This window comes from Melopsittacus undulatus, chromosome 7 (genome assembly GCF_012275295.1).
Source record: "Melopsittacus undulatus isolate bMelUnd1 chromosome 7, bMelUnd1.mat.Z, whole genome shotgun sequence".
In the NCBI taxonomy this organism is placed as follows: Eukaryota; Metazoa; Chordata; class Aves; order Psittaciformes; family Psittaculidae; genus Melopsittacus; species Melopsittacus undulatus.
The window spans coordinates 6,144,538-6,170,284 of record NC_047533.1 but is presented as its reverse complement, the minus strand read 5'-3'; the positions used below and the strand labels follow the sequence as shown (position 1 = coordinate 6,170,284).

The 25,747-nt window shown below is 47.6% G+C and overlaps 1 protein-coding gene across 1 annotated transcript in view; it reads right to left on the bottom strand.

Annotated features, from left to right (window-relative positions):
* The window catches only part of REEP1 (receptor accessory protein 1), a 68,428-nt gene that overhangs the window by 16,357 nt on the left and 26,324 nt on the right, over nucleotides 1-25,747 (bottom strand). Inside the window, exons 2-7 of the mRNA XM_034064888.1 lie at nucleotides 25,051-25,123; nucleotides 22,084-22,160; nucleotides 19,930-20,050; nucleotides 18,239-18,364; nucleotides 10,282-10,332; nucleotides 4,653-4,821 (exon numbers count right to left, since the gene is read on the bottom strand). Coding sequence (XP_033920779.1) covers nucleotides 4,653-4,821; nucleotides 10,282-10,332; nucleotides 18,239-18,364; nucleotides 19,930-20,050; nucleotides 22,084-22,160; nucleotides 25,051-25,123 — 617 coding nt within the window. The remainder of the gene's footprint in view (nucleotides 1-4,652; nucleotides 4,822-10,281; nucleotides 10,333-18,238; nucleotides 18,365-19,929; nucleotides 20,051-22,083; nucleotides 22,161-25,050; nucleotides 25,124-25,747) is intronic.

The following is a 25,747-nucleotide window of genomic DNA, read 5'->3' as shown; positions in this document are numbered from 1 at the left end:
TGGAAGCAGCACAGGTTGGAACAGGTGTCGGAGCTGAAATATCACCAGCTCTCATCAGGACACCAAGACAGTAAATTGAGAACAGCTGCACTAAGAGCAAAGTGAAAGATCAGATAGAGAGGACAGAGAAGAGGAGGAGAAGGGCTTTCTGTGTGATGGGAGTGAATAGAGCTGGAGCACCTGGAGCCCACTGCATGATAGAAGGGCATCTATACAAGTGGGGCAACTCAATGTACAGCGAGTACCATTGATGGGCAGCAAAGAAAAGGAAGACTAATCCCCTGTGCCTCAAAAGCAGCTCCTGCATGTTCTATTTCTTGGCCTCACAAGACACTCTTCAGCAGCCAAAATAACCCTTTGCTGTGTGCGTATGTGGTTGTTGCTGACTAAATGTCAAGCTCTTTACAGGGTGCTTTGTGTCAAGAGGGGATTCAGAGCATCACAAACCCATCTAACCAGCACCAGGCACTGTAAAAACAGCAGCAATGGAAACGAGACAGGCTGAGCAGTTACACAGCATGGCCTGAGTACAGTGTGGCTCTGCAGCCAGATTCTGGCCACAGCCAAAGCCCACTGGGGTCATGAAAGGCTTTTCATGCATTCCAGTGGGCTAGGAAACACACCCAAGAGATGGGAAATCAGAACCTGAAGCACTCCTGGTGCTCACAGGGTGAGCTCGTGGGGACAAACTGAGGTTCAGCAGCCTCAGCTGTGCAGGGCACACACCAGACCTCTCCTCATCCCCATCTTCCAAACCACTTTCCTTCAGATACACCTGCTCCTAAACACAGTCACTCAATAGGACTGGAACCCACAACACCAAGCTCTACACCAGACCTGGCTGTGGTTTCGTTGCTCAGGGAATGGGACCCATCTAAAGCCCTGTAAAAACCTAAAGAGCCATCACTTGTCTTTGCCTGCTTATTGTAAGTGAAGGTGTGCTTCCATGCTCCATTCCTTCGGGAGCAAAGCCGGCTGGAGGAGCTTCCAGCTCCTGGCCTCTTCATCTCATACCTCCCCAAAGGTCTCCCAGAACAGTTATGTTGGAGGCTCCCAGAGAGGCAGATCAGAAATGAGTCTGAGTTCAAATTAATCCCTCACAAACAGCATTTTTATCTGGACCAAACCTGGGATTTCTTCCCAAGTCCAAGCTCTTTACTGCTGGGAAGCTTGACTGACCACAGTGCCCTTAACTCCACCACCTGAGGGTACCACTTGACATCCAGTTATCATTGGGCTGCTGTTCTCTCTCTGACATGGCTGTCTCCCCTGTTGGGAAAATTAAGAGCCCGTACTAGATACAAAACCCATTCCTCAGCCTTTGTACATCCCTGGCAGCCCTATGAGAGAAATAGAGGGAACTGCAAAAGTGCTCCCTTAGGCAATCTGTGTTCCATCACAACAACACTTCAGGTGCCTGGCCCTGCCACAGTCATTGATCAGCTGTAAAATCAAGCAGTGACTTTGAGACCTGCAGCTACAAGTTACAGAGGACTGTTATAGGTTGGTATAGATGGAGGATGTAGGGAGTGGGGGCACCTGAATGAACAAATGCTGAAGAGCTATAAGGGTGGCATCCAGATGAAGTCATTGAGATCCCAGCACATCCATGTGCACTTCTCACATGTCTGCACTGGGGAAAGAAGGACAGAATAAAAGAGGGGAAAACATAAAAAGGGACATTTCAGTTGTCCAGAAACTTCTCAGTAGCAGCAGATAGAGCACTGTTACTACAGACACAGACACCCTCCTGCCAAACTAGGGTCAGGACTTTCCTATGGGTATTTGACATGTTATAATCACTGAAGCGAGAAGGCCACATAAGAAACCCTCTAGGGTATTGACCATAAAATACATAAGCATCTTCCTCCACATGCAGCTTTCAGGACCTGGGTTTGGGAAGTACAATTTGTTCTGGTTCAGGGACACCCTGAGGAACAAAGGTGTGCTCCAGGTCATACCAGTGCTGTGCAGTAAAGCAGGGTGTGAATTCATGGGTCCTCATCACAGTCTTAACTCCTAACAACCCCCCTGCTTCTTCTGCACACACAGGACCTGTTCCTTCAAACCTTCCCTAAAAGCTTCCATAAAGCAGATTCCTACTCTGCTCAAGGGTGCAGTGTTTGCAGCCCCAACCAGGCTCTCTATTAATGTTCTTGAAGCTGTTTCACGTATGCCAGCAACCACTGCCACGTTACAGACCTTTTACAAGGAAGGTGAGGTCTTCGGCTGAGTCACCCTCATGTCAAACAGAGTCTGGGGTATTTTTGCTGACTCTATCTGATGTCAGCCCAACTGTGTCCCATTATCTCTAAGGCAGGAATATAAAGAGAAGTCCAACGTTCCTGGGAGGCAGTGGGGACAGCTGACATGGACATTTGTGTTATCCGAGGGCTTTGGGGCAGGAAAGAGCTGTGTGTCAGCTGTTTGTAGTGACTGCTCATGCACATACTCATATGTATACATTACATGTATTTATAGCATACTAAGAGGCAGTGGCAAATTCTGTCTGCCCCTTGCTTATGTGCAACACTCCAACTAAACAAGTACGGAAGGTGGAGTGATGGAGCCGTATCTGGGCTTGGTGTGCCCACAGCAGTGTCAGCTCACCCTGAATATGGCCTTCAAGGTGTGATACACTTGAGCTGCTAGACCACATCCTTATATACACACACATGTGATAAGTTATGACCCTTTGCCCCTCTGGACATTCTGACTTCAGACACAAATGTGCCCACACACAACAGCACAAGGACTGGAGAGACCAGGACTGTATCTTTCACTTAATCTGATTGAAAGTGAGGGCAAACCTGTGGCTATGTAAAAGAGGAAGATATAGATAGATAGACAGATAGATAGATACATACATACATACATACATACATACATAGATTCCTCTTGTGATGCCACCAGCCTGTGAGGGAACCACTCTCTGGAGGTGCCTCTCTGTACTGTCTGTAGGTGGAGAAGGGGCCTGCAAGCAGACTCCCAGATTAGGGACCTCAGTGAAACCCCCAAGTGAGAAGGGACAGATAAAAGTCTTGGAAGATTTGTGTTCTTTTCATTAAAAGAAGAATTCAAACCAAAATATCAAGCTACATAGATCCAAAAATCCATGAGAAACATGAGCTTGAAAAGTTTAATGACCAATTCCATGTTCCAGAGATGAATTTTGAGAGATCCTTGTACAGCATTGGTATGAAAGCAGATCAGAATCCAAAGATTCTGTGTGCTAAGACAGGGGTTTGAAACCAGGTAAGTTAAGTTCACTGCCTTAAGAATGAACCTACAAAGGCTGCTCTATACAACATGGAATTAAGATAACTCGATAATGCTTTACTTGCGCTATTTGGGATTTTGGCTTAAATACATGGGGTGGTCTCTTTCAATGTTTCTTTTATTAAGAGCTTTATATTCTATTGTGCACACTTTCAGACTCATTACTACAAGAGAAGTGCATACAAAACCTTACACAACCCAAGAATAAAACCCCTGGGCACCAACATCAGCTATTTCAATTTGCCTGTACAGAAAAGCTTGTGAGCTACAGTCCTTGGAACTAGGAAAGGACTCAAAGGACGCTCTTTAGGAAGGCTGAAACAAGACATTTCTAATACATTCCAATACTAAAGTAAACTTGAAGGAGTGGCCATCTACATGGGCTTGAAACACACTGAAGGTCTGCACAGCCCTCACCACACACGAGCTGAAACCGCTCAGTTTCCAACCCACCAGCGTGTGTTTCAGAAGGTACCAAGTGCAACACGCCTGCAGCTCTCTGTGCCTAACATCAGTGGAGCTGTATGATCCTTGGTGGTGTTTGGGAACCCCAGAAGCCATCTGGAACCGCCTGCTTGGGATAACCCTCCATGTCTCAGTGCTGGAGACATGCAAGGCTATCTGCAAGTCAATGTTTTGGCTCTGGGCTCACAAAGATTCCTTTAACCAAGCTTGAATGGATCTGATTCCCACCATAAGGTTTCTTCCCTTTGAAAACAAACCATTGCCCTTCAGTGAACCTTGTTTTCCGTAACAGTGCTTATGCAGACATCCTTTATGTCAGAAACAGCTGTGAGATCTTGGTCTCTGCTTCTAGAAATGCTTTCTATGGGGTTTATTTCTCAGGAGGCTTCACTGGTGATAAAGTTCTGGAACCACAACCACCAAGTGTTGTTACAGCTACTGTACAGTTCAGAAGCAGCACAAGTGGGCGTAATTCAAACCAGATACCCATTAGAACTCGTATTCATGTTGAGATGACATAAGAGAGCTGTATCACCATATGGGGGCTCTGATGATAATAATGACCCTTGCTCACTACTGTGCATCCTTATCCCCTCCTTTTGCCCTTCCATTACCTCCCTCACTGAAAACCCACAGGCCCAGAGCCTAGCTTGTCAGCTCAAGTTGCAAGGCTCAATGCTGGCTCCTTTGCATGCTCAAGCCCCATCCCTGGCAGCAGGGGATCAAAAGATGATCCTGTTTTCTCTCTTTAGTGCCAAGAGACTCAGCAGCATGTGTGTGTGTCCCGTGAATCCCAGTACACACCACCTGCAGTGGCTGGTGCTATCTGTTCCTGCCAACTGCCATGACTTCATGCAGCTGGGGGACACTGCAGACACCACGACGCTGGAAACAACACCGGTGCTTACCTGAGCTGCCAGTGCCTTCCGATGCACTTCGGGATGGTTTTGGGTGGCTCTGTTTGCTACTGGTTCGTACAGTGACCGAAGGAGGAACAGTGCTGCTGCTGTCTCCACGGATCGTCGAGAGATCCTGCATGCTAAAGCTCCTTAGCCTCTCAGACAGGGCCCCCTGTCCCTGGTTAAACAAGGAAGCAAAGAACAGGCATAACAGTTAGAGACAGCCGTGTGGTTTGAGCCTTTCTTCTCTTTGCTCATTGAAATGCTGGTCCAGTAGCCTAGGGGGGACAAAAAACAACTGAAGAGCATAATTTCCCTCTCTTTGCTCCTCCTTTTGTGGGGGTTCTATGCACAAAATCATTCCAACTTTGGTCAGCGAGCATCTTTAATACTTCAATGCAGTCATCTGAGCTCAGAGCAACCTTGGCCGCATCTAAAGGAGTAGGATGTTGTGGTGTCTTTCTAGCAGGTACTTTTCTTCCCTAGGATCTGAGTCAAATCAGTGCTCGGCTTCAGAAACACAACTAAACAGTCTGCATCAGGATAACTCCCTTTAAAGTTATCGCCTCTGATACTCACCCATCCTCTCTCAGTCACACACAGAATTTCCTGAGGAATTGGAAGGTTATAAAGAGTTAATGTTAAATGCAAAGAAACATTCCAGTGCTTTTTCATGCAGATTAAGGAAGAAATAAGCACAGTATGTTTCTTTCTCAAGTTTTCAACAAGCTCTCAATCAGGCAAAACCTCACATTGCTTGCTGAAAGGAATGTAGCTGTCATTATAATGGATGGGCTGGTTGAAAGACACCTTGCATTAAAACTACATCCCATAAAGGGGTTGTCTGTAAGCATATGTATATATTCTATAACCTTCACACTACACCACTGCCATTAAGAGTGCCAGCAAATACAGTCAGTACAACGTGTCCTTCTCTGTTGGCTACATGAAGTGACATTCAGAATATAAATAGCATAACTCATAAAAAACAAATACATAGAGCCCAATTCTGAACTTATTTCCATTAGTGTAAATTAAGAAGAATTCAATGTCAACTGAGGTGAAATCAGAAAGATGGCAAACAACAGCACCTACTGCCCTGTTTAACAAAAGAGATAAAGCCCATTGCAACAATTCACACACCACTGTCATTTAGATTTGTATTTATCAAAGCAGTGCATCATAGAATCACAGCCTGGTTTGTGTTGGAAGGGACCTTAAAGCTCGCCCAGTCCCAACCCCTGCCACAGGCAGGGACACCTTCCACTGGAGCAGCTGCTTCAAGCCCCTGTGTCCAACCTGGCCTTGAGCACTGCCAGGGATGGGGCAGCCACAGCTTCTCTGGGCACCCTGTGCCAGCACCTCAGCACCCTCCCAGGGAAGAGCTTCTGCCTAAGAGCTCAGCTCAGTCTCCCCTCTGGCAGGTTCAAGCCATTCCCCTTGGCCTGTCCCTACAGACCCTTGTCCCAAGCCCCTCTCCAGGTTTCTCATATCCCCTTTAAGCACTGGAGCTGCTCTCAGGTCTCCTGCAGTCTTGCCCTTCTCCAGGCTGAACAAGCTTTGTTAACATCTCACCTCTGCCGTCTCATCCTCCAACCCACCACAAAAGCTGATGCCTGAATATTGGCTACTCCTGCCAGTGCCTGAGCCACTCTTGGGACTTCTGACTCCAAGAAGCACCTCAAGTTATTCCCCTTAGGCCAACCTGTGGTACATTTACTCTGCAGTCTATGGCTGTAACTGGTACTGGATGATTCACTGGAGCTGCCCTGCAGGGCTGGTTAGCTGGGTGATCCCAGCCACCCAGAGCTCAGTGCAGTCTTGGATGGGCTCTGCAGCTTGCACTGGAGTCCTGCACAGCCATCCTGTGTGCATCCTGTCACAAGGCATCCTACCCCATAGTCTGAGTACAACACATGGATCCCTACTTTGCTGGTGCAGAATGACTGGATCAGCAAAGCCAGAGAGTTAATATTCAGTGAGCTGTGTAACCCCAGTACTGCATTTGTCCTGTACCACCAGCTCAAGCTTTTAACCTCCTGCCAGCCACTCTGCTCAGCCACCTAACCCAAATACCATTCCATTCCAATGAGCTGTTCGGGCATGTGGACACGAGCCCAAGCAGAGATTCACATGTCAGAGCAGCCTACAGGGAAGATGACATTAATACACCCTATTGCATTGAAAACAAAGAAGACATTAAATCCTGCATTGCAACTTGGGATACAGCAGCATAAAATGATCAAAAGCCCCAGAAAATGCTCTGAAACAAGGGCCTGATATGTGCTCATCATCTGTGGGTCTATATCATAGATATATGTATCTATGATATATATATCATATATACATTATTTATTTATTTATACATGTGTATATATATATACACAGAATCATAGAATCACAGAATGGTTTTGGTTGGAAGGGGCCTTAAAGCTCACCCAGTTCCAACCCCTGCCACAGACAGGGACAACTGGACCAGGTTGCTCCAAGCTCCATCCAACCCAGCCAGCTCAAGCACAGAGCTGTGGCAGCTGTGCTGAACAACACTGACCTTCTCTAGGAGAAAAGAATCCAAAATTGCCTTTTCTCAGTTTTGGATTAAGTTTAAGCTGAGCTCAGGACAGCAAAGCTGCAGGCTGCTCATTGCACAGATACAGCAAAGCATTGCTGGTCCTACCGTTCCATGAAACACGTTGTCCAAGTCTCAGGAACAGCAGGAACAGCCAGGGCTTAGGCTGAGCAAGGCCACTGCCCTCAAAGAGAAACACGACAGAAATGATGACTACAACAGAACCAGGATGGTTACAGAGTAAAGTGGAAAACGCTGTCCCCAACCTTCATTTCCCTGCAGAGAAGCAGCTGCTGTAGATGGAATCGCACACATCTGAAAGGCAGCACTGTGAGGGCTTGCACTGCTGTAGTTATGTTTTAGCACTAAGGACTTCATCCAGCTGGAGCCATCCACAACAGGACTTATAATTCATTAACAATGAAAGCCAAGTTAAGAGCTGTATTTCACAACAGAACAGATTCAGCACTGTGCACATCTTGGGCTTGGTTGAAACAACCACGTGGAAGATGCAGGGCAGTTGTTTGGGGGATTGCTGTTTACCATCTTGGTTGTGATCAGAAGCTCTTCCAACTGCTACAGACATAGGAGATATCCCAGGAATTTCAGCATACTGAGTCTGCACAGAGGGAAGATCCAGGTCCTGAAGCTATGGCTATGCCACAGGCCAGAGGCATGGGTGCAGCATAGATCTGGGCTAGGTTTATCCTAGAGAGCATGACAGCAGTAATATGACAGTAGCTGTGGTACTACTTCAACAGCAAACCAGCATGATGCTACTATACAGCCTTCAGGAAGCAGGGGTTGGGATGACACTGCCTCTCTCCCCTCACTGAACATCAGCTGCCGGGTCAGGATGTTGTGCAGCAGATAGGGGTTGATCCATTGGCAATGAGCTCATGGACATGGAGCTGAACACGGCTGATGGGGGATCCAAGAGGTTCCAGAGGGCTGGAATCACAGTGGGAATGGACTCAAGGGGATTTTTTGCTGCTTTTTGACTTGTATTTTGGGGATTTAATCTCCTGGTAAAGGACAGAAGCATGAGGTGGTGCTGGAAGACTGAGCCTTACTCTTTCTGGGCACAGAGTACCTGCCTAGACTCAGCTTCCAGCTCATCCAGCTTCTCCTAGGACACAGCCTGTCCCTGTAAGCATGGCACTTCTGATCCAGTACAGTGATGGCAACAAGTGGGAGGAGGTATGACTCTGTTGCCTGCTCACTATAGTGTATCTGCTCCCAAATTCATCTCACCTTCCTGCCCATAGGAAAGCCCATCCCTGTAAGTGCAGCACAAGCTGAAAGCAGACCTCTTCAAGCTTCCTTTGCCTCTTTTTCTTCTTCCCCCAGGATCTACCAACCTCTCTGGGTCCATACATGGGACACTTCTATCTTTATAGGAAAGAAGCCCAGGTTGGGCCAGGGTTTGGTGTTACTGAAGAGAACAGAAACACTAAAAAGAACACTGTAATATCACCCCCCAGGAACTGCTATCACTTGTATCCACCTTATTTAGATTCATAACACTACCAATGGTATTAGGGAATCGTCCATCACAACAGGGATGTTTAAGGTGAAGCTCATCTCTGATTCTAAGGGAAGTGAAAGTTCCCATTCATATAGCATAGTAATTAATCTAAAACTAATTTAGGCACATTTACCTACTTCAGTCAAAACTGCAGCTGCAGCACAGGCTCACCTTCCTTACCCACATCTGGCACACTCTCGCCTTAGTTTTGCTTCCAAGAGTGGGCCAAAACCCTATCAAGTGTATACTGAGCACGCAGAGCCAAATAACCTGCATCCTACCTTCCCCTAGATGCTACAGACATCATCGCCTCCAGGAATGACCATTAACCTCTGTGGGCCCAGAGCACAAACACTGATGCAACCAGCATAGAATCATAGAATCATAGAATAGTGAGGGTTGGAAAGGACCTTAAGATGGGAGGTTGATCCTTTCCAAAGCCTGAAGTCAGTAGTGGGACAGGCACTGGGATGGGCACTCCATAAAGGCTCTGCATCAGAAATAGCTGGAACTGTTTTAATTACTTTCCTCTCTATGATTAATCTCTGAATTCGCATTTGAAGTAGAACTTTTCAGATGGAGACGGAATTAGGAGTCTGGGAAAACTGGCTTTGTATCCAGTGGAATTATTCATTAGAAATACTCCACAGACACAGGCAGCTTTACACAGGCAAATGAAATTAGGCACAGCATTAAAGACTTTGCAGTTTGTATCATAGTCCCATTAAACACGATCTAAATACAAACAAATGAGTGTCTAGGTTTTCTCATACCTTCAGTCTGACAATCTGAAGGATTCTGTACGTATTATTGAGGCTTCAAACACCTCTAATACCTACAAGCTCCATTCTGCAGCTATAACAGCACAGCGAAGTAACCAATCAGGAGCCAAAACATGTCAAGTCATGGGAGACAAGCTTTTAATACAATCAGTGTTAATACAGGGTGGCACCTCCTGGACTTTTGTGCCATAGGGTCAGCAGGCAAGGGACAACACAACACTAACCCTCTCTTCTTGCTGTAACTTCAGTTACACATCCTCATGCACGTTACAGCTCCATCCTGCACACACTCACTACAAGGTGCAGTGCACGTTCCTAGGATGCTGGTTATCACCACAGTGTCAGCAACAACACCTATCAGAAAAGGCTTGCAGAGATGCATCTCACTGCAGCCCCAACCACCCTAATGGGCTCACAGCAGTGGGAGAGGCTCCCTTCATCCATTAGCAAGAAGAAAACAACAGCAAACACAGCAGCTTGGCCAATGCAGTAGCAACAACCTGAGTTAGATGGGTTTTCCACGTACAAAGCTCCCTGCCTGGCTGCTGGAGTCTCTCTGATTGCCAGCAGAGGACTTGGAAGGCATTTTGCTGATGAGATCAAAGACAGGCTTTTAAAGCTCAGCACGCAGGATCTACCTACGGGATGCAGAGCAGACAGCATCTGGCCTCAGCCCAATCTCAGCTGAAAACAGTTCAAACTAATCTAATTGGAAGGCAGACATTAGTTAGGGGTTAGTAGAAGCACTCAGCAGATTACCTGCCCTTGTTTCTGGTCCCAATACAAGTGTAAATGAAGTAGCTGAGAGACCTAGCAAGGGAAAAAAGAGAGCCATTGTGGCAACACACGTCAAAGCTTTGAGAATAAGGTCTATTTGAAGCATAAGTGATCGAGGCGAGACATGGGCATGACATTGAGCACCATGTGCAGGGGACTCCATCAGAAGCAGGGACACCCACCTTTAGACTACACCTTTGGATGAAGGTTCTCTCTTCCTCAACTTTCCCAGAGAGATGGAGAAACCACTCTATAATCCCAGCTGACAGCGGCTTACCTAGCAAGTGTGCTTAGAGAGTAAAGCAAATTACAAACACCATGGGCTGCCACTCTGCTCCTTGCACCTGATGGATGCTTCCCACTGGAGACTGACCACCTCTGTAATCCAGACTTAAGGTGATTAAGAACAGAGTGCATTTATAACTCATTTAGGCACAGGATTAGGTGAGGGACACATGGCAGTCATAGAATCACAGAACAGTTAGGGTTGGAAAGGACCTCAAGATCATCCAGTTCCAACCCCCTGCCATGGGCAGGGACACCTCACACTAAACCATGGCACCCAAGGCTCTGTCCAACCTGGCCTTGAACACTGCCAGGGACGGAGCATTCACAACCTCCCTGGGCAACCCATTCCAGTGCCTCACCACCCTCACAGTAAAGAACTTCCTCCTTATATCCAATCTAAACTTCCCTGTTTAAGCTTGAACCCATCACCCCTTGTCCTATTGCTACAGCTGCTAACGAAGAGATCCTTTCCAGCATCCTTGTAGCCCCTTTCAGATACTGGAAGCTGCCCTGAGGTCTCCATGCAGCCTTCCCTTCTCCAGGCTGAACAGCCCCAATCTCTCCGCTTGTCTTCAGTCACTTCAGTCCTGGTGACTGCCAGCTCTTAGGAGAAGCAGGGTTAATGCTGGGGAATCACGCCCAGCAATGAATCAGAGTTTGCACACAGAAATGTTACCATTTGCTAAGAGCAAACCCATGGGCTTTATGCTCTTGAGCACAGTGAAGGAGAAAACTGCTTCTGCCCTGGTATGAGCACAAACATCCTACAAGCACTATCTCTATGGCCAGCCCTTGCGTGCCGTGCCTCCGTGCCAGCCGCTTCGGAGATGTCAGACAGCATTAAAGACCCAAAGGGAAACCACAGCTGACGTTAATGTTGATGGTGGAAGCTTCACTTCATCCACCCTTTTTGTTTGTGCCGCTCACTTCCTCTCCTGGGAACTGTTTGTGATTGTCTTTCCCAGGCTGTTCTCTCTGTACACGTTTATTGTTTGGTTCTGCTGGCCTGGGCATTCACTGCCTATTGTCAGCTTCTTGGAGACACCAGCAAAGGAGCCATCAAGAGAGAGAAACCTGGATGCAGCTCCAACAGCACTGCGTTGTTGCTGATCTGGGAGAAACAGATGCTCAAAGGCTTACGAATGAAAGATACATCACACCATGACAAACACAGGTCACAATACCATGATCAGTGCCATGCTACCAAGAAAGCCATTTGCTGTTCCTCTTCAGTGGTGTACCATAGCTCAGCCGTGAGAGCTTTGATTCTGGATCCCAAATGGAGATCCTTTAAAGGAAGCTATTTGCAAAAGCAGCACATTCAGCCCTTCTGAGGCAGCACTAATGTCCCCTTCTGAGATAACACCTTGATCCCCAAAGGCTTCTCAAACTGCATACTCTAAATCACTCCTGATGGCTGCTCTTGGCTGTGTTGTGTGCCCTCCTTTGTAACATGGCCGTTACAGATCTGGTGCTAAGCAGATGGATCAGAACTGTCCTCAGATGTGTTTAGTAAGTGAAGAAACATCCCCCCCCCCCAAGAAGTGGGATCTAATCATTACAAAGAGGCTTTATCCAGCATCTTAAAGGAAAGGTTACTCCTTACCCCCTGCTTCCCTCTTTCCCCATTCAAGTAAAAGTGCAGCTCTCCACTGTCACGTCACAAAAGGCAGCATCCCTGCCCCACACACATTTTTCCTCCACAGTAAATAAATCTCAATCCTCATGGAAAATTAGGGATCTAAGGCAGCTACACTACCTATAATAGACAGATACTAGAGAAGAGTGAAAAGAAGCTGTTTGACTGGAGAAGATCGAATCTAAATCATTACCAGCATTTCCCTTCCAATACCCTAGCTTAAAAAACAGCAAACACACTGGGAACCTTCCCAGTATATTTCTTTGTCTAAAGGACCCTAAAGTAGTGCAATCCTTACGGGATGATGAGCCCAAAGGTGGAAATGGAAGTGGCAAACCAGACAGGGCTGGGAGCTGAGGCAGTTTGGGAACTGCTGATGCTGCACTCCCGAGTGTTAGTTAAAGAGGTGGATGCACATAGTGAAACCCTCATCTGCATGCCTGCTCCTTTTGACCCATACCCAGTGACTGCTGGCTCTGGCAGCACCACAAGCCACATTTCCCCATGCATGAAAGACTCCTGGGCTGTTTCTCAGACTTATTAGGCACAAACAGGCTTTTCATCGTCACCAGTCATGCGTGCCTGCTCCGTCCTCATCCATCATCCCTGGCCAAGGCGCTGTGCCCGCTGCCAGCAGCATGCCATGCCCCAGTCCCCTTCTTAAAGACAAGGGGCACAGCACCAGCTGCTGTGCACACTGTCCCTGCCCAACACACAGGAGGGCAGAAGAAGGTACATTATAAGAAAGCTTTGGGTTATGATGATCTGATGGTTGTGGGATGCTTTCTGCTGCTCTCCTTTGAAACTGAGTTGAAGGTGCAGCTTGGGGATGGTTAAGTGCTTGGCAGCAGGATTTGTCTTGGAGACAGGGAAAGACACTGGCTTGTTTGGCAGAATCATAGAAATCAAAGAATAGTTAGGGTTGGAAAGGACCTGAAGATCATCCAGTTCCAACCCTCCTGCCATGGGCAGGGACACCTCACACTAAACCATATCACCCAAGGCTTCATCCAACCTGGCCTTGAACACTGCCAGGGATGGAGCATTCACAACCTCCCTGCGCAACCCATTCCAGTGCCTCAGCACCCTCACAGTAAAGAATTTCTTCCTTATATCCAATCTAAACCTCTGCTGTTTAAGTTTCAACCCATTACCCCTTGTCCTACCACTACAATCCCTAATGAAGAGTCCCTCACCAGCATCCCTATAGGCCCTCTTCAGATACTGGATTCATTTGTTTAGTGTGAGGAATAGAGCTACATGCAAAGAGGATCTGGGAAATCCTGGAGACTGAAGGAGAGGGTCAGAAAGCTGATAGAGAGTGTAAAACTGGTGGTGGGTGCATTGCAGGGACAGAGGAGGCAATGGCAGGGCAGGTAAGGCAAGCAGGGAACAGAAGAGCAGGGGACGGGGGACAAGGCAAGGCAGCAGATGGCAGGAGGCTCAGGGCAACAGGCAGAGCATGAGAAAGTGCTGTGAGCATGGTGACAGCAAGGGAGCACATATGGATGTGCTGGATGCGCCTCCGAGCCATTGGTACCTCTCCCTCACTGCAGCCACTATGGACCCCAACTGCTCATGTTAGAAACCTGACTGGTGGCAGTGAAAAACCCACTTATGCCCATGCTTCCATCTGATGAATCAACTGCCTGGCACCAGCACCACTGCTGGGGCTGTAACAACCTGCTGCTGCTGCTCCCCTTCTGCTCTGACCCAAAAGCAGGCTCCTCTGCTTCTCCTCCCTTGAAGGGAGCTGGAAAGAAGGTGCAGTCAGTGCCCAGGGCCCTTTGGGAGCAGGAATGGCTGAATTACTTGGAACTAATGGAAAGCACACAGAGAGCAGCAGGATTGATTGCCTGGTCACCTAATCCTGCCACTTAGGACTGAGCCGCTGGAAGTCACAACGTGTGACAGAATGACCAAGCAATGAGGACAGGATTACAGAGCCCTAAATCAGATTATGCTGCTTGATGGGGACACAAGCTGCTAGGGACAGGGAAAAGATCTGTGCTGAGCACCTTGCAGGGTGTAATAAGAGCAGATACCCAGTGCTGTCTGCTTAGAGAGCGTCAAAAATAGACTCTCTGGAGAGAGAAAACACCCAAGTGAGCCAAGCTGGGCAGGAGCAGGGTCCCTGGAACACTGACAGCTCCTCAGGCTGTGAAATGAACTGGCACGGGTTTGTGCCAGCATTAGCACAAATGAGGCTTCAAAACAAAGCAGAGCAGGAGGGAGGGGAAGGGAGATGAGCCTGCAGTTGGCTGGCTGAAGCTGAGGGCTATTTAAGAGAGAAAGGTGAAAGGGCCAAGGGATCAGAGGTTAGGAAGCTGCGGCTGTGCTTGCAGCATCTTAGCCTGTAGTAAATGTACAAGTAGCAGTCTGCCCCACACAGATGCAGTCAGAGAGCCAGCTGCATTGTGCTACATGGATAAATAGGTGATGGATAAAATGAATGGCTAAAATAAAAGATAGAATGAAGACGGGGGCCTTGCCTGAAGATCTCATCATGAAAGACAAAAGATCATGATGGATCAGGATGGTGAGTTAGCACAGCTCAGGGAGAGGAGAGAACAGGGCTCTGCACAGTGAGAAATGTGTCTCCAGGTACAGGAGCCTTTAGAGTTTAGCCAGTTCACTGAGCACAGGTTTGGACAGAGGACACTTCCAGCCCAGCAGCTCGCTGTGTATTTGCCACTAGAAGATGCTGATCTGCAAAGTCTGAGGGTCCATTTCTTAGTACAAAAGCATCTTTTCCTTGCCCATTAATCCAACTGAAGCAGCAAGTAAAGACAGATCCTCACATTCACTTCCTGGTAAAAGCCATGCTTTCCATGGGAGCTGCAGGAGCTCAGTGCTTCTGAAAGGATAGTCATCTCTATATTATAGGTTCTATCTATAGGTTCTATATATAGGTTCCAGTTTTAACACAATCCATTAAAGGATGAAACCAAACGAACCTGAAGGGCTCACTTTCCCATCTACACTCAGCATTTACCACAGGTTAGCTGGATGTGACAACCAAGATAAGCCATAGGAATAATATTCTCTTCCCTTCCTCCTTGGAAACTCCCCCCTAAGGACAGCACTGCAGTCTTGCCTAGCATCTGTCTGCTCAAAGTGCTTTCCAGATACTCATTTAAACATCTCTCATGCAGCATAATCCATCTCTGTGGTACCCCCTTCTCAAGTGAGCAAGTGAAGGCGTTGACATACATTTAACAGCAGCTGAAAACCAGGGCAACAAACCCTGCTTCCATCCCTACCTGCTCATATCTCTTGGGAAGGGCTTCCTCCATAGCAGGGACAGCTAAATGGAGACACATCCATGCCTGACTAGTCACATTTCACACACTGAACAGCTGAGGAACCTCAGCTCAGCTTCTGTGCTGCAGCACATCGCCCATAAATCACAGCCCTTCAGCTCTGCCTGCCCAAAACACAACAGATTCCGTCTGAGAAGGGCAAGGGACAGAAGCTGCATTAACCACTCCTGACTATCACACCATGAAGAGTGTAAATGCATTAAGGGTGTGGCTGCATGAGCAGTGGAGCTGATCTGTCTGCTTCGTAGCACCAGCATCTTGCTTTCCTTTCCTCGGGCCATACTCTTCCCAGCACAGCTCCATCCCTTCCCTTGTGCTGGCTCAGGCACTTGAGACACATTTTTGGGGCTCAGAAAGCAGCATTCCCTTTCCTTCTCTTTCTGGATTAGATTTGTGATAGATTAGAGAGAATCTGAGGAGGTCCAAAGAGCTGATGCACAGTAACACACTGGGAGCAGGAGCATCACCCCACTTTGGAGGGGGAAAGCTGTCAGATCAGCTCCCCCTGTCTCTTGGATCTGCACCCGGAGGCACACAGAAGCAAAGAACTTGCTGGAGGCCACACACCAAAACACTGAAGGAAGGCAGGAGTCATGTTTCCCCTCACATATTCAGGGTAATCTAAATGTCAAGGCTGAAGCAAAGACATGAGCAGCCCTTGCTTTGTTGTAAAAATCAATCCATCCATCCAACAACAGCCTCTCAATCTTCTTAACAGCTCATTTTCCCCTTCCCAAAGCAGTGGGCAGGGAAGACTCCTCTTGTCCATTCACAGGGTGCTATATCTCTCAGTTTAGCTGGCAGATGTGCCACACAACAATACCACACAAGTCACAGCGTGGCTTTCTTCCATCACTGAATGGGGAGCTTCATTCATACAAAACAATGGCTTCCTTGTACCCTGGAGGCTCTTCTCCCTTCTACCCATCTTCCCGTTGTCACTGGAGCCCCATTCCAAGGCAGTGAGGTTATGGAGAACACCAGAGAAGCAGAACAGTGGGAAGAAGACCCATGGTGCTGACTGCTCATTCAGGTTGAATACAGCACAAGATGAACAGGTTGGCACTGCGGGTCTGAGCATCTCACATTCAGGAGGTACCCAAACAGGAGCCAGAATTCCTTCAGGATTCACACACAGTTTCTCACTCTGGCCTAAAACCAGCTCTAGCACAAAGAACCTGCAGCACCTTGTAGGAAGGGGCTCGGAGCAAAGGCAGTGCTGCAAAACTGGCATTCCCAGGGCCTATTTATGTCCATGAAGGGACTTCTTTGGGCTTACGTAGCAGCAGCAAAAGCGTTAAGTGTCACGGAAGCATCACACACGTTGCTTTGTTAGGCACACAATACATAGCTCTGCCTTAGCTCCACATATACCCCAGGGTTCAGTCCGGGTCTGGATTAGCTTCCAGTCTCTGGGTTAGCAGAGCTTGATCCCTGAGGAGCAAACAGGTCAAGAGAAGAACCGAGCCAATAAACACAGGCTGCACAATGCTTGGCAGGGAAAAGGAAGGCAATTTGGGGTTTTCTTTGGGAAAAGGTATAGCTTCTGCATATCCTTGTGATCCTACATGTGCATGGCACACCTCAGGAGTTCCCTGCTTCTATAGTACCTTGCATTCAACATGGTCTATAGACCTAATGGTATTTGGGCTCCTAAGGATGTATGATGTGTTTGTTATGGAAGGTAAGGCCAAGATGTACTAAAACAATGTGCCTGGAGTCATATAAAAAGCATCTGAAGAGGAAAATAACTTCCTTCAACTCCCTTTCACACCTTTTTCCTAATACCAGTGCCCTTAAGTTTCTATTATCCTTTTGCAAGAGGCGCTGTATCTGACTGCACAAAAGCTGTATCTCTCATGCAAGCCTTGCCCCCAAAACACAAGGGTACAGTTGCTGCACACATTTACTCTAAGCCATGCTAATCCATGGCCAGACAGCAGGACCACAAAATGCAGTTATCAGGTCCTCGCAGCTTTGATGCAAGCAAGGAAACGGAGATAACAGCTATTTTCTGGTACTGGCCCTAAGCCAGGAACCGAGTACAGGATGCACCTCCTCAAATGAGACCACTCATCCAATATCCTTCTCCAAAACTAATGCCACTTCCCATTCGCTCTTACATAAACATGTCTCCAGAGAATTATGCTGGGTATGTTATGTATAAGCCTTGCAGATGAACTGTGAGCCTTCACAGATCACGTCTGCTCCCTGTCAGTACCCACATTAGCCAGGCTTCCCAAAAATTCAGCATAATAACTGAAGAACAGGGGCACAGAAGGGCTTTCCCTTCACCATAGAAGGCACTCACCAAAAGAAACAGATTTCCCTGGCAGGGTGTTAAATGTGTTCACCTAATGGTGAACTTCAGTCTTCCATGGAAGCACGCTCCTGTTTTGCCAGTGAAAAGGAAGGGCACAGGTTGTGATGAACAGAATTCCTAATGCTGTCACCTGGGTATTAACACCTAAGTGAATGCAGTCTTAATCCTGCATTTCCAACTCCAGTAGGTCGGCCATCACCACACTTACTGTCTTCATCCCAAGGGGCTCCTATGAGGCTGGTGAATGGGAGACTGGGAGGCACGATCAAAACCAGTGAGAGGATCCCTTCCCATCTCTCCCCCTCCACAGTGTGGCTGCTGCTGGTGATGGATGCAGCTGAGATGCTGATGTGTGAGCATCTTGACCCGCACCTTTACCTTCGAAGCTGCCATGACGGCTGCCGTGGCTGCGACGTTCAGCCCCCGCTTCCCAAAGTGGACAAGGGCATCGTAGCTGCGGTCTTTGGCCTGGACAAGGCAGTCATCGATCTCCTGTCACAGCAAACAAGAAAACAAGCAAACAATAAAGCAAAGGAAAGACAAGTTCAGAGTGTTCCAAGCCTCGAACTCCTGGCAGGGCCATGGCATCTTTTATGGAGGTAGGTACCATCCATTTCCTTCACCTTGGCTGGAGACAAGCTCACAGCCAACGTTTGCAAAGACAAAAGGTTTGCAGGGGAGCAGTAACTCCCACTGCAGGCTTTGGGAACTCGTTATTCTGCAAAGGGAAGACTGGCATCCAAAGTTGGTATACACTTGCACAATGTGCAATGACCATCAATGGGTCCTGAAAGCAAGACAGATACTTCAACCTGGACAGAATGGACCAGGAGCCGTTTGCAATCTATGGACTCTAAAGACAAATTGCATTGCCCCATAGTTACAAACAACTGTATTATGACACTGGGCAGATGAAGCTGTACTGCTCTGCAGCCAGGACTGGTGGTCTCAGAAGCATCTGAGATATCTCTCCCCTCAGGCCAGCTTCAACATGCCCATGGACGTGGTAGGTCCAGAGCTTCTGGATTTGATGCTGCTCAATATACAGTGAAATGGTTATGGAAGTTCCTGCCCTCACCTTCCCTCCCTCAAGACATAGGGATCTGGATGATAATGGATGACAATGACTTCCAGTACTGAGGCGCTGGATGTGCTGGGTTAGTGGGGACTGGAGGCCATGAGAAGCTGCTGGCTGTGCAGTGATTCCCTTCCTATTGCTAGTAGATAAGAAGTGCAACCCAAAATGCATGAGCACTGCTTGTGAAAAGCAGAAGTCCCCAGGATGCAGAGAGAGAGGGGATCGATCCCCATTGTCCTCCTTGGACAGGACTGAGATACAACTGCTCATGCACTGCCTGTGTCTAAACAGAGCTTTCATTTCCATACTTGTCAATGCAGGAAAGTTATTCACTTCTTAGTAGTCTGCACATTGGTACGTGACTGATGGCTATTCTTGGCCCATGCATCACCATGAGCCAAATGGCTCTGCCTGACAGTGTCCCATTCACAGCCACAGAATCTCTTAGGCAGGCAAACGATCCAAGCTGTATTGCCTCCCCTCAAAGTTCATCTGAGCAAGAGGTTTCTCAACCCAGGACCTCAGTGTGCTGCATGCCTTACTTCAGCAGGCTGTATAGTGCTTGCTAAGCCTGTTTCAGACAGGCTGGGCTATTTGTTTTAGTGCTGCACAATGTTTTAGGCAGAGCTGGGAACAAAGTCAAGGAGCCCTGGCTGCCAGCCCCTGTTTCGCTGTTCCACCCAGCCACAACGCAGCACTCAGCTATATCCAGCCAGTACGTGCAAAGCAGCTCAGGAGGTATTTTTATCCCCCCCACTCCCAGCGTCTCAAGTGCACAAAGATCAGTTAATATGTGTGAGTGTGCTGAACAGATGCCAGTATTGAAATACTCAACAAAGAACAAAACCACCAACCAAAGGAGATGGTCAAGAGATAGGGGAAGAGAATCGGCAACTCCCAGTCCTTCAATGAAAATGGGTGACAGGAAGACTGGAGTAAACACATTGTAGATCTGCTCCATCCAGGCACCTGTGATTACCTTTTCTTTTGAAGACAGTGTTGGATGAACAAATTTCCTGTACAGGAGGCTGGAGCCTTTTGTGTATGGAGACAGCAGCCAAGCTACAAAAGCTATTTTGAGTTCATAGTAGAATGGAAACCTAGGAGAAAAAGAGCTATTAGTGTCCACTCCCAATTTAACCAGTGCCCTTGGAGATGCTCAGCACAGGAAGGGACTGGCCAGTCTGGTTAGGGAAGCCTTTGCTTACTAAAAAGAGCAAAGACCAGAATATATCCACTCACCTTTACCGACATCTCAACTAGCATGTGGGTAAAGCCTTATTTGGGTATCAGGGCCATTATTTAATGGTCTGAAAGAGACTCTGCTGTGTGATAAGAGGGCCTTTCTATATGCAGCGAGCACAGATGCTGCCTTCATAGCATCCCCAGTCATTATGAGGGAGCAAAGAGCAAACCAGCAAATCAATGTTTCACTGGTGTATTTATGTACCTTTCATCTCTCTGCCTTTCTGCTTTTAAGATAACACCTATCTGCCTGAAACTGGAATACAAGAACCTTTGCTGTCCAAGCAACATGCAATATAAAGGTGCAGATCCACATTGTGGCTTTCAGGTAGCATTGTAAAGTATACAGGAGACTAACTGGCAACAGGACAACCTTTAGCTGCATCATCAAGCCAAGGACTCCTTGGGATTAGATGATCCAGACTCTCTTTTGGGGGACAAAGCCAAGAGCTTAAGGCTGGCCAGCAAGCAGCATCCTCATGTGATGAACCAATGCTACCCTTCGCAGGCAAGCAAGAGCAACACAGAGACCCTGTGATGGGTGTGCAGCTGGACCCAGACCATGCACAGCACCATCACTGGGCCAGCTGGGCCATACAGCACCCAGGTCTGACCAATGGGCCTTTGCAATGCTCTGCTCCAAGCATGGATGTGTCAGGTTGGTCTAACACCTCCCTGAGGATCTCTGCAGCATCCTTGATTTCACAGGCTGGATGAGCCCTCTGTCATTCCTCCTGAGACCCACATAATACATGCTCCAAAAACAAAGCTCCAGATGAACACAGTGGAGGTAGATTTGCATGTAAATTAGACAGAGACACAATGATGTCTTTTATACCCTTTGAAACAGATCTGACATGTTGCCAAGTACCCCCAGTTCCCTTTCTCTGAAGGACTCACTAGACAGATGCACTGCTATGCAGGAACAGGCTTTAGGTGAGGGCCATGCATTACAGTTTTATTCTCATCCTGAAGTCTGCTCATCTCACTGGTTAACACTAGAAAGGCCTTACTAAAACCAGCAATGAAGCAACAAACATTTCCAAACTTGAGCATCCAAATTTAAGGAATGAAAGTCTTCCCTGTGAGAGGAGGCACTGGCACAGGGTGCCCAGAGAAGCTGTGGCTGCCCCATCCCTGGCAGTGCTCAAGGCCAGGTTGGACACAGGGGCTTGGAGCAGCTGCTCCAGTGGATGGTGCCAGGGGTTTGAACTGGATGAGCTTTAAGGTCTCTTCCAGTCCAAACCAGTCTGGGACTCTAGGATATGAGTCTATGAATGTGATAATTGGGTATTTATGTGCTCTTATCCTGACAGGTCACCAGGAATCCTCCACTGGTACCAGAGCCCACATCAGTATGGACTGTCACTGTCCTCCATCAAACCATAAAACTAACCAGGAACTGGCCTGGTTAGGCTGGAATGGCAAAACATCCCAGGAACAACCATTCATACAGCAACCTATAGAGTGCTGTGCTTCAGGGCTGTATCTACCTGGTCCCTACAGTCTGTGTATGTACTGTAGGACACAGGTCGGTAAGTCTAGAACTACACCTGTAGCTAAAGCTACTGTTGTTTATGTGATGATTTGTGCAAGCATCCATTGATGATGGATGTTGAACCAGCCTCTCTGACATGCAGGGGACAACCTCCTGTAATGATTTCTCACTAATGAGATCTCACTGAGCAGTTCCATCTTTCTTGCTTTCCCTGTGGCAGCACTGAGGAAGGAAGCACAGCTCCTCCAGACAAAACACTCTATGCACTGAAGCTGCGAACCCCATGTTCAGGAAGCAGTGAACCTTTTGTGCCCCTGTTTTACCTCCCTTTTAGCCATCTCCATTCTCTTTCCACCTCATTGCAAAGACCCTCTCCCGTGTGGTGCTCACCAGCATAGAAAGATGTCCGTGAATGTCTCTGCTGTCGTGAAGAGCGCGAATATGATCCAGTACATCATCCATTTGACCTGATAAGTGAAACCAGAGTCAGTTCATTCTCCCCCAAGGGCCTTGAACTATCTCTTACAGGCACAAATGCACAGAGTAAAGCCCACAGAAAAAGAATGTTCTGGTTCTTTCCACCTCCCCCTTGTGTGTTTAACAATTACTATGAACTTGAAGATGTGCAAAATGCCCCCACCTCAGCACATAACACATGGGATCTCCACACAAACCCTTGGGAAGAGATTGTGGCCTTTAGGACTGGTCTTATGAAAAGAAGAGCACCCTGGCTCTGTCTTTAGAGAGGATCACAGCCTTATCACAGGGCATTAACAACCTCACTTGGCTCATCTTGACAAAGGTGAACACTAGGGTGTTGGCCAAACTGCAATGGAGACAAACTGTATTTACTTGCATAACACCTACAAGCAGGGGAAACCAGCCAGGGAGATATAAAGAGGTAATTGCCCATCCCATAATCCAGGGCTCAGGAGCACAATACAATCAACTCACCCCAACTTACTGAATCAGCACGCATCACTTGGTGATGCCTCCTCACATCCACACTCTGAGCACACTGCACTGACAAGGGTGAGTGAATCAGCTTAAATCCCTTACCTGGGGCTTGGGTGAGAGCATTTCACCTCATACTGGTAGTAAAAGCAGTGTTCAACTGCGGGAACTCCAGTGTGGTGTGCACTGCTTGAGGGGTGATTTATGGATGGACTCCTTTGCGGTGATAGCAACAGACACAGAATGAGTGCTTGGGGGCTGTGACTTGCTCAGGGAAACTGTAGGATCTTGAGTAATTCAGGGATCTGGAGATTTTTGTCACTAAATGGCATTTAAAGCCCAGCTAAACTTCTCTGATGAAAATCAATCAGAGAATTGGACCCAAGTGTCACCTAAGGCTGGGATAACTGCAGTAGAATAAGGGAAAGAAGGCAGTACAAGGGGGATGCCTACACCAGGCGCTGCTCTGGGAAAGGAAGGATGGAGGTGGCAATACATCTGTATCTCACCAGCTCTGAAATGGCTTCCTCCATCTTCTCCCCAGTGCAGCAGGGACGGTACCTGCAGTCTCTCTCCACTCCCTGCAGGCACTGCAATAATTTCCTGAGGAACTGTCACCATATAGAGCTATAGGACTGCTACAGGGATGCTGGTGAGGGACTCTTCATTAGGGACTGTAGTGATAGGACAAGGGGTAATGGGTTCAAACTTAAACAGCAGAGGTTTAGATTGGATATAAGGAAGGAATTCTTTACTGTGAGGGTGGTGAGGCACTGGAATGGGTTGCCCAGGGAGGTTGTGAATGCTTCATCCCTGGCAGTGTTCAAGGCCAGGCTGGACAGAGCCTTGGGTGACATGGTTTAGTATGAGGTGTCCCTGCCCAGGGCAAGGGGTTGAAACTGGATGATCTTAAGGTGCTTTCCAACCCTAACCATTCTATGATTCTATGACTTATTTACATGTCTATTTGGTGTGACAGCAGTGGAATGGCCCTGCCAAATGCCTGAGAACCTTGCCTTCCCAGGGCAGCTTCTGTCAGTGTCTTCCACATAACTCAAAGCCTCAGTTGGCCATTCCTGCCAGCCAGACTTCAACACAAACCAAAACCTAGTGGGGAAGGGCTCGGATCAGCCTCAAGCACCATTTATCAGAATGGCAATTCCTAACCAAAATAAACTGCAGTGGTATTATCTGGAGTAAGAGATGAAGGTTTGTACCGGGTCAGTGTAAACTGCTGCTGCTTCGGGTTATTCCATCAGACACTAATAGAGGTACTGCCACAGCTGAGAAACAGCTGTAAGTGCAGAGCGGGTCTCACCCTTGGGTCATGATCCCATGTGTCTGATGCGAGTTCTTCATTTGCAATTGAATTCCCAACAGGAATTGGACCCTTCAACAAAATACTTTCCAGGAAGGGGCTATGGACACATTAAGTATCAATGGCAGGCACTGTTTGGGGATGCCAGCACCCGTTTCCATCTTTCCCAGGCAAAGGATGTGCAAACCTTGAGCAGCAAAGCTGTGCAAGGGCTGCAGGGACATTTTGCTGCAAGTATCTGATGTGTTCTGCCACCCTTAATGATTCTCAGAACATCCCAACCATTAACTAAAGGAGGGTATTGATGGAACGGGAAAATCTCAGCAGGCACAGTGAGTCCCTGTTTGAGCTGGCACAAGGACTTAATGGGATAGCCATCTGTGCTGTTAGCCAGAGGAGAAAATGGGCTTGTTATCCTTGGGATCTTGAGAGGAGGGAAGAGTCGAGATGTGGAGGCTGAGTCAGGTTCAGTGTAACAGAACTCAGGTTGTGAAGGGCACTACAAATCCTACAGGACACCACCAGCATCCAGGTGGGTTTGATTCTCCCATATAGCACTTTCCCTTGGTGGCCCCATATGCTTTAGAAACTGGGCCCAGGGAAGATCTTTCAGGCAGAGGATGAGGCAGCACAACCAGGTCTGCCTGTAAATAGGTCACTCCACACGGAAGGATGTTTCCATCTGAGGATTCAGTCCTATGTGCTTCAAGTTTCCTCCTCTGATCCTTGCTTTGAATGAGCAGCTCAAGCTGCAAGGCTTTTTGAAAAGGCTTTGATTTATGCTGCTCTTCAGAAACAAAAGGAAAACAGGCGAAGCTCTGCATGCCAAACACCTTTTAAGTTGACCATATTTAGCTCACAACACCATAGAAACAGCATACATTTGTCAAAGAGCACATCAATTCAGCAGAGGAGCCAGAAGCACAAACCCAAGTCTCCCTATTCGAGACTTGTGCCAGTCCGTTTTCAGGCCACTCTTCTCCCTGCACTGGTTTATGAGCTTTCCCAGTATACAGCCAACAGCTTCACAAAGTGGTGAGGAAGAAAACCAACCCTGCAGCACAGCCCCAGACCTCATTACTCACATATTCTTTGATGTCCTTTGATTTCACGGCTTTGTAGGAATAATATGCGGGGTAAAGCGTGCCAAATATAAGCCTGGAAAAAACCAAACAACAAATGGATTAGATTGATTTCCTGTCTCAGGGAAACCTTCAATTTCTTTTTTCCTGTCTGTTAAATGGGTTTGTTGCACTGTAAGAAGTGTGAGGGTTTGATTCAAGCTTGAGGGCACTAAGTACAGTACAGGGATGATTTTGCATCACTAAATTCAGAGAAACTATTGCCAGAGACATGAGTGAAGAGCAGGGATTCAGGCTGACTCCCCTTTTGCAATGGTTTCCATAGCTGTACCTTAGTATTACATACAAAACAAAACAACCAACCCCAAACCCAACCAAGAAAGGCCACCGACCTCCTGTGATTTCCAAACAACCTCCTGTGAAACCAGGAATACAGGAGTTCCTAAGGAGAACCTTCTCTCTACATTCCCTTCCACCTCTCTTCAACACCCTCAAGAACTGGCAAACACAGTAAAGCAGGATCCAAGTTCTTCTGGCACAAGGGGTGTGAATGCAGGGGCCTTATCCTTTAGCAAGGGGACTGGACTAGATGATCTCCAAAGGCCCCTTCCAACCCTAATGATTCTGTGATTAAATCTGCTGCAGGGTAAAGCCCTGCCCTGTTTGGTAAAGTCAATTTGGGCTCAAAGGAGGAGAATTT